General features: G+C 29.6%; 1 protein-coding gene across 1 annotated transcript; it reads left to right on the top strand.

Moving 5' to 3' along the window:
- Nucleotides 1–629: 629 nt before the first annotated feature.
- Nucleotides 630–3,651, top strand: LOC146952782 (BURP domain protein RD22-like). The gene is made up of 3 exons (XM_085705456.1): nucleotides 630–1,633; nucleotides 1,787–1,895; nucleotides 2,583–3,651. The coding sequence occupies exons 1-3, from the start codon at nucleotides 1,595–1,597 to the stop codon at nucleotides 3,425–3,427; spliced, it is 993 nt and encodes a 330-aa protein (XP_085561582.1). The 5' UTR covers nucleotides 630–1,594; the 3' UTR covers nucleotides 3,428–3,651.
- The last annotated feature ends 6,058 nt before the right edge of the window (nucleotides 3,652–9,709 follow it).

Here is a 9,709-nt window from a genome sequence, read left to right as displayed (position 1 = left end):
CAAATCCAACAATCAGAAAAATTGTACATGTTCTTATTAGAATCTGTCACATATTATTAGTTTTTCCTCTCAGAAAATAAAATAATTAGCTTTTTTTTTTCTTAAAAGAAAAACTAATTCTTAAACTGATTTTAATAAGAACATGTTTGTTATAGATTTTTTAAGAAAAAAATGCATCTGTTTGCTATCAGAATCTAAAAAAAATCTAAAAACAACTTCAAATGAGAAAGATTAGTTTTTCAAAAAATATATTTTTTTAGAGGAGAGAAAAAATAAGGGTCAAAAGATTGAACTAATTTTGTAACAAAAAATCTCAACAAAAATTCTCTTTGATATAGTTGCATATAAAGAAACTAAATTATTTAAAAAAATGATTTTTATTACGATAAAAAAACACAAAATAGATTCTGATTTTTAATAAAATTCTAAAAAAATAATCTCTAAATTATTCAATATCAAAATCACTTTTATTTTAATCCATTATTTAAATAATCTCTAAAATTCATTATTTAAATTGAGAGTGAAGTATGAAGTGTGAAATGTCACTGTTTGCTGCAAATGAGATGTGTAATGGTTCGTAAGTAGATTCCTATATATCTCTCTGGTAATGTTCTCATCAAACTCTGCTTACATCGGACGGTCGGCCAAACAAAAAATCAGTCACATAGTTATAGAATTGTTCAAATCAAACAATCAGAAAAACTGTATAACTGATACGAAATTTTTCAAAACCAATGTATTTTGGATGTGTATGGGTTACCATTCGGTTCGTTTTCGGTCCACATAAACTGAACTGAATTGAACCGCAACTATTAGTAACTCATATTGTTAGTGTCATTGAATATAAGAACTCCATTACTACATTAGTCATAATGTCATTCTAACAAAAAATTATTTGTCTCGGTTTATATGTCATTTTACAATATTAATGAAGTATTTTTGTTTATTTTTCTATTGTACATCAACAACTCTTCTATTTACTCTTTCTCATACCACTAATGATGGATAACTCGGTAAATTAAGTCACAGTTTTTCTTTCACATACAAAATTAACTATATTTCTTAATTTATGATGGATAACTCGGTAAATTAAGTCACAGTTTTTCTTTCACATACAAAATTAACTATATTTCTTAATTTGTGTGTCAAGTGCTAAAGGGAGATGCATTTTGAGACAAATGAAGTAATTTTGTACTCCCCCGGTCTTGATTATTATGAGGAAAAAAAAACTAATTTCATATTTATTAAAAAATTAGTTAAGTGTGATTAATATTCTTGATCACATAAATAAAATAAAGATATGTTTGCAAGACTTAACTCAATTTGCAATATCAATATTATTAGGATTGACATATTCGATCAGGTTCGAACCTAAAATATCTCAATTAATTATGTGTGTGAATTTTAAATGGTGTTTTTCATTGGTGTACAAACCCAAAAAAGGCTGCATGCACCTTTGTTTCAAGTGTCTATCACTCATAGTTATATAAAGGCTGCATGCACCTTGTTTTTCATTCCATCTCAACTTCTCATTAATATTTCTTCAATAAGACTATCATTTTCGTTTTAAGAGTTTCAGCTTCACTAATCCAATATGGAGTTCCATCTCTTTCGCATCATTACTTCTCTCATGGTGATCAACTTCAACTCCATAAATTCAACCATTTTAATTAATGTCTTCAAATAGTTGTGATATTTTTATAATTATTTTTGCTTGTAAAAATATTTATTACTATCTACCAAAAAAAAGTATTTATTGCTAATGTTAATATGTTCTCAATTGCAGCTTGTGCTAGTGGGAGCTAATGCTGCAATATTTCCACCTCAATATTACTGGAAGTCCATGCTTCCCAACTCTCCAATGCCAAAAGCCATTACTGATCTTCTACACCCTGGTCAGTATCATACTCTAAAATTGATGTTAATGTATACATACAATTTTACTTCCACGTGTTTAATTTCAAGCTCTATCAACAAAATTAGGAGCAATAAGTGGGTGTCCGGGGTTTGAACCCCAACCTCTATGCTACAAAACATTCATTGCCCTTTTCATCTCTTATTAAGATTATTAACTTGCTAAAGAAGATATTATTTCAGTCAAAACATAACTCATAGCTCATTAACTACATAATGAACTTAATTAACCAAGTATATATAAATCGTTAGCTATGTAGCATTTTGCGTGAACAGTATATATATAATGTCTATACATTTTTTATTTTTAATAAAAAAAATTTAGTAATTAGTTGTTAGATTAAATTTTCTCCTTCGTACGAGTTTGAACTCAAGATCTCTTACTATTTATTATTTAACTCAAATTAGTTGAACTACCAGTTTTTATGCATTACATGTGTCAAATATCATTTTTCATTTTTAGATTCTAGTTATTGCAAAAAGTCCTTAGTTAAAAACTAGTTGCATTTACTTTTTGATCAAATAATCTATAACAAGCACACTCATAAAGTATTTGAATGTTTAAGCATGGAAGGACTAAGTTTTTAAATATTATTTATGGAGAATAGTAAAACTAACTATTACACATATTCTAATTTATTTCAATAATTTACTGTTTTTAATTGAAGCTGGATATTGGAGTAAAGAGAAAGCAACAATGATGGATGTAAGCAAGGGTGGTGTAGATGTTGGAGTCAGAAAAAGGTATGAAGGAGGTGGCACTTTTGTGAATGATGAAAAATTTCCATTTGTTCCATTGTTTTACTTGTATGCTTTAAATGAGTCTCAAATTCAATTACATGATAAACAAAATGTAACATTTTTCTTCTTGAAAAAAGATTTGCATCATGGAACAAAATTGAACTTGCAATTCAAAGAGACAACTTCAAATAATAATGGAACAAAATTCTTGCCTAGAAAAGTTGCTAATTCTATACCGTTTTCATCAAACAAATTGGAAAACATATTCAACAAGTTTTCCATCAAAGAAGGATCAAAGGAAGCTGAAATTGTGAAGAGAACATTAAGTGAGTGTGAAGCAAATGGCATCAAAGGTGAGGAAAAGCTTTGTGTAACATCATTGGAATCTATGGTTGATTTCACTATTTCGAAACTCGGAAACAATGTTGAAGCTGTTTCAACAGAAGTGGATAAAAATAGTAATGGTTTGCAACAATATGTTATAGCAAAAGGAGTGAAAAAATTGGGTGAGAAGAACAAAACTATTGTGTGTCACAAAGAGAATTACCCTTATGCAGTTTTTTACTGTCATAAAACAGATTCAACTGAAGTTTACTCTGTGCCCTTGGAATGTGTTGATGGAAACATGGTTAAAACTATTGCTGTTTGTCACACTGATACATCAGAATGGAATCCTAAATATTATGCTTTTCATGAGCTTAAAGTTCAACCTGGGACTATTCCTATTTGTCACATCCTCCCACAGGATCATGTTGTTTGGGTTTCCAAGTGAAAACAAAACCCCTTTCATCAATAGTTGTATCCTTGAATAATGAGTACTATATAGCAACTACTTTAAAGAATTAAAATTATAAAACATGTATTATGTATAATATGTTAAATTATGCTTTATGGTTACAAGTTTGTGTGACAATGATGATGCAGTAGTGTATGTGGAAAGTAGGCCCTTGTGTCTATTGAATCTAAAACTATATGCAATAAATAAAGTTTCTTTAATTTGATGAAACCTTTTTAATATGAAAATTTGCTTTATTTTATTGTATTTGGGGTTTGAGATCTTAGATTTACTCTGTATATCTTAACATAGGGACCAAAAACTCTATATCTTGACACAAATCATTTTTACGTACCTCTATTTGATTTCTTATTGGATGACCTTATAACTGATATTTTAATAAGCTTGTCAAAAAAAATAACTACTAATACTTTAATAACACAATCGAATTAGTAGTGTAACTTGTTGAAGTGTGAAATAACATTGTTTATGGTTTGGTTATTTAAGTGTTTTAATCGTTTTTCGTTCTAAGTCCAACGGTTTAAAATAGTTGAACCATAATTTGAAAGTATTGTAAAAGTTTGATGTTCGGTTATTTTTAAAACAATGCTTTTAACTTTTCATCCGCCATCCCCCTCCTTACCACCATTATTTCCCATCATCCTCATCACAACCAAAGTTTTTTTTTTTTAAAAAAAAAGGTCTTGTACCGAGATTTCGGCTGTTACAAAACAGCCATGGGCTCCCGGTACCTTTTTTGACTGTTTTCACTTAGTGAACAAAAATCACATGTGAAATGTCGTTACGACTGCAACATAACATTGTTACGATCGTGAAACACCGTTACCGACACAATACACCAGAGAAACGCCGTTACCATCCTCCTTCCTCTTTGATTCAGTTCAGCCATCTTCTAACTTAGATAGCATCCTCCACTCCAAGTTGGTAATATAAATCTCCCTCCCTCTTATGTTGGTGTTGTTGTGGTGCGCATAAGACTTGAAAATTGAGATTTTAGAGAGAAAAATTGGGGTTTCCGTGATAGACATGACAAATTATAGATGAAAGTTGACGGTGACAATTGAGAAATTGTTTGATTTTATGTCTGCGTTGTGAAATTTTGGAAATTTTGGGTGAGTTTTGAAATTGTGCGTAGATATCTTTAAAAATATACAATGTTGCGATTAATTCACACCGCGACAACCGCAATCTGCATCGCAACATTTATGACAACCGAAATCACGAAAATCTTAACGCGGCCGTTATTTAAAACCTTGATCACAACCACCATCGTTATCAACAATGACCACCACGTCTCAGAGAACCAACATGAATCATATAAACACATACAAAATCAAAGAAAGATAGATGAATATGCGATCTAGAATGAAAGAAAGATGACGACAGAAGTTGGTGGTGATGATGCCGCGGTGGTGGAGGTCCAGATCTGAACGAAAGATGAAAGTGTGGCCACTAGTGATGATGATGGTGGTTGTGGGGGGTGGGAGCTCAGATGGTGGTGGTTGTAGATACAGTGGTGTGATGATAGTGGTGGCGGTGGGTGAGAGATGGATATGAGAAGAAGGTTGGTGGGTGGTGGTGGTGGTGGTGTTATAACACGGATCTGAGGAGAGGGATGATGATGGTGATCCAAGTATGCTAAAGCGATGACGGTCGTCGGTGGTCGGAGAGAGGAGTGGTGGATGGTTGGTGGGTGGGAGGTGAGAGAAAGGAAACACTGGAGGGAAAGAAGAGAGAGAAAGAGGGGGAAACAAATAATATGCATTTCATGCGGTGGTGTTTGTATTTGTTTGAAATTTCTGTTGAGTTATCATAACTCTTAGCTTATGCATCCCAATTTATCTTTGGTGACAATTTCAGTGGGTTAGTTTGGCCTCTTAAAAAAATATGGAGATTAGATAAGAAAGTGGTCTCTCTAGCCAATTTATGAATGTATATTAATAAAGGAGGGATGGAGTGAGAGAGATGGATGAGGGAAAAAGGAAAGAGAAAGAGAGGGTGAGATATGAGAGAGAGGGATATGGCATATACAGAGAGAGAGAGAGAGAGAGAGAGAGACGGGTTAGGAAAGAGAGCTAGCAGAGGGAGGTAAGATATAGAGAGGGATGTGTGTGTGTGTGTGTGTGTGTGTGTGTGTGTGTGTGTGAGAGAGAGAGAGAGAGAGAGAGAGAGAGGGAGAGAGAGAGAGAGAGAGAATGTTTTGAGTAGAAAATAAAAGAGTATTTTGGTATGGAAAATGCTAACCGGTGCCCTTAAGGCATAAATTAATAAATCAAATATAAAAATAGAGAATAAAAGAGTATTTTGGTAAGGGAAATGTTAACTTGTGCCCTAAAGACACAAGTTTTTTTAATAAATTGAATGTACAAAATTTTAGAGAATATTTTTACTTTTAAGTTTCTTAACATGTGTCTGAAGGGCACAAGTTAGCAATATCCTTTTGGTATTATAAGTTGGTTGACAAAAAGTATCTAGTCTCTTGCTTCCCTCGTGAACAATTTTAAAATCAAATAAGTAAACTTTATAACTAAAGATGTGTTGTCCAATCCCTTGACATTAAGTCATTCAAACGCACCGTGTGGTTCTTTTCTTATACTTCGGTGTGCAATTCATAAACTGGTTGTAATAAGACTCATTATTTAAATTGAGAATGAAGTATGAAGATTGAAATGTCACTATTTGCTGCAAATGAGATATATGTCCAACAATTAGTTGTGTTGTCGGTAACACTAGATCCCTTAGGAAATTGTCTTAGATTATTTTTTCTTACTATTGTTCAACGAAAAATTACTAAATGGAAAACCTAATCGAGCAAAAGAAAAGATTTTGAGAAATTATACAAAAAATGGATTGAATTAGATTTAAGCAATGTTATCAAACTCTGCTTAGATCATACGGTCGAACCGGCCAAATCAAATATTAATAGTTATAGAGGTGTTTAAATCTAAAAAATAGAAAAGAAAAAAAAAATTACATGATTGATCCAAAAAATTTAAAAACCCATCATATATATATATATATATATATATATATATATATATATATATATATATATATATATATAGTAAATGTCTTTGGGTCACCTATAAGAATAATGGTTTGGATTAGCTTTCGGTTCACAACCAAACTGAACCCAACTATAATAGCATGTTCGAATGCAGATTCTTTTTTATAGCGAAATTGACATCACGAATTATTCACGAGTAACAATTTTAATTATTTTCTGTCCAAAAAATTTATTTATTTATTTTCAACAACAACCACCCATGTATGGTTAATGGAAGCTACTTTATAGCTATTTGTTATTCGTGATTGATTCGGACACATTTCGTCGTTGTATATAACATCAGCGGTTCGGTTGATTCAAGTCAAAGACCACTTCGAATTTAATAACATCTACTATCAATATAAGAAAATCAATTACCACCAAATTCACTTAATTGTCCTTGATTAGACTCATAATCTAACTAATTTCATGGGCTTAATGGTCAATTTTCAATTTATCAATATAAGAAAATCAATTACCACCAAATTCACTTAATTGTCCTTGATTAGACTCATAATCTAACTAATTTCATCTACTATCAATATAAGAAAATCAATAACCACCAAATTCACTTAATTGTCCTTGATTAGACTCATAATCTAACTAATTTCATGGGCTTAATGGTCAATTTTCAATTTATCAATATAAGAAAATCAATTACCACCAAATTCACTTAATTGTCCTTGATTAGACTCATAATCTAACTAATTTCATGGGCTTAATGGTCAATTTTCAATTTATAATAAAAATATCTTGGATGAGGAGAAAGATAGTGCATTGATTAAAGAGAGTAATAATGATTTGTTTAAGTATTAAAGTAATAATGATATGTTTAAGGAGTACAGTAATTAACTACTCCCTCCGTCCCTATATCTAACCACCCATTTGACTTTATTTTTGTCCCTAAATCTAAACCCTTTTTCAAACTACTAGGTGCATTTATTATTATTTTCCTAAACATACCCCTTATTAATACTAGTACTAACTTATCTTGAAATTTAAAAAGTCAAATTTAATACATATACAAACAAAGGTCAATATGCTAATATTAACGCACAAAACAGACATAATAATTACACTGACAGCTTTTCTTAAGAAATGTGAAAAAAGCAAAGGGAGGTTACATTAAGCGACAGGAGAAAGTCTATCATGGTCACAAATATAAATGTACAGTGTTTAGGCACACACACATAAAAATATTTTTTCTAATAATAAAAAAGAACTTGACAATAAAATGATTTAGTCTTTTGAGAAAAAGGTTTTTGATGTGTGTGTGACCAAATACTATGCATTTATATTTGTGTCCATGCAAGAATGCCTCAAGGGACAGAGGGAGTAGATTCTTCTTTTGATAATAGAACTCCAAACTCTCTCATTGTAGAGTACATAATTCATTTGAAGTTATCAGAGTCCATTTTTATGTCTTCAAAAAAAAAAACGGTGCGTACAATAATTTGTTTGGTCTCTAACGAGTGGTCAATTTTCATGGGCTTAATGGTTTATAATATCAAAAAAAATCATATTGATATATAAAAGATATAAATAAAAAAAAATCATATTGATATATAAATGATATAAATAAATAAAGTCTTAAATGAGTGTTGTGCAAATATTTAACGGTTTTTTATTACATATAAAATTTTAAAATATCTCATCTACTATCAATATATTTAACGGTTTTTTATTACATATAAAATTTTAAAACATCTCATCTACTATCAATATAAGAAAATCAATTACCACCAATTTTCTTAATTGTCCTTGATTAAACTCATAATCTAACTAATTTCATGGGCTTAATGGTCAATTTTCAATTTATAATAAAAATGTCTTGAATGATGAGAAATATAGTGCATTGATTAAATAGAGTAATAATGTCATCGTGAGCTTAGCTCAGCTGGTTGGTACAATGCATAAAATATGTAAGGTCCGGGGTTCAAACTTCGGCAACTACAAAAAAAATAAAATAAAGAGAGTAATAATTTTTTTTTTAAGAAGCTAAATTAATGAGTTAAATATTAAAGTAATAATGAGTTAAGTATTAAAGTAATAATGATATTAAAGAGAGTAATAATGAGTTTTATTTTTTGAAGAAGCTAGATTAAAGAGTTAAGTATTAAAGTAATAATGAGTTAAGTATTAAAGTAATAATGATATGTTAAAGGAGTATAGTAATTAACTAGATTCTTCTTTTGATAACAGAACTCCAAACTCTCTCATTGTGGAGTACATAATTCATACGAAGTTAAAAAAACGGTGCCTACAATAATTTTGTTTGGGCTCTAACGAGTTGTCAATTTTCTTCAGCTTAATGGTCTATAATATCAAAAAAAAAAAATCATATTGATATATAAAAGATATAAATAAATAAAGTCTCAAATGAGTGTTGGGAGAATATTTAACGGTGTTTTACATATAAAATTTTAAAATATATATAATATAAAAGAGTTTAATAGTGATAGGTTGATGGTCCAAAACAACATTGCAAACACAACCAATCAAAACATTCTAAATTGCCACATAAATTAAAAACATTAATTGATATAGCTATTATAAATGTTTTTGATTAGTTGTGTGTGCAAAGCTATTTTGTACTGTCAACCTATCACCATTAATCTCATAATAAAAACACTATATTAATATTGATATTTTGAAAACAGTTATGAGTTTTCAAAATTTTATTATATCAACTTTCTTATATCGTTTTTATTATATCAACTTTCAGGGCTTAATGGTCAATTTTCCATTTTATAATATCAATTTTTTTATATTGATATATAAAAGATATAAATATAAAGTCTCAAACGTGTGTTGTGCAAATATTTAATGGTGTTTTGCATATAAAAATTTATAATATATATAATAAAAACACTAGATTAATGTTGATATTTTGAAAATAGTAATGAGTTTTCAAAATTTTATTATATCAACTTTCTCATATCAATACATAATATTTTTGTATCACAGGTATAAGTACAAAAATCCACAACAAGTGCAGTGCAAATATTTAACGGTTTTTTGCATATAAAATTAAAAAAACATCTAATAGACACAATACATTAATGTTGATATTTTGAAAATAGTCATGACTATTTTCAAAATTTTATCATATTAATACATAAAAATTTGTTTCTGCGATTATAAACATATAAAAAAAACGCAATAGAAATACTACATTAATGTTAATACTTTTATATAATCACCACAATGTT

This window comes from Medicago sativa, chromosome 1 (genome assembly GCF_051527215.1).
Source record: "Medicago sativa cultivar Bolivia chromosome 1, Bolivia_mono, whole genome shotgun sequence".
NCBI classification, from domain to species: Eukaryota; Viridiplantae; Streptophyta; class Magnoliopsida; order Fabales; family Fabaceae; genus Medicago; species Medicago sativa.
Note: the sequence above shows the minus strand (reverse complement) of the source record. Positions and strands in the feature narration are given on the sequence as shown.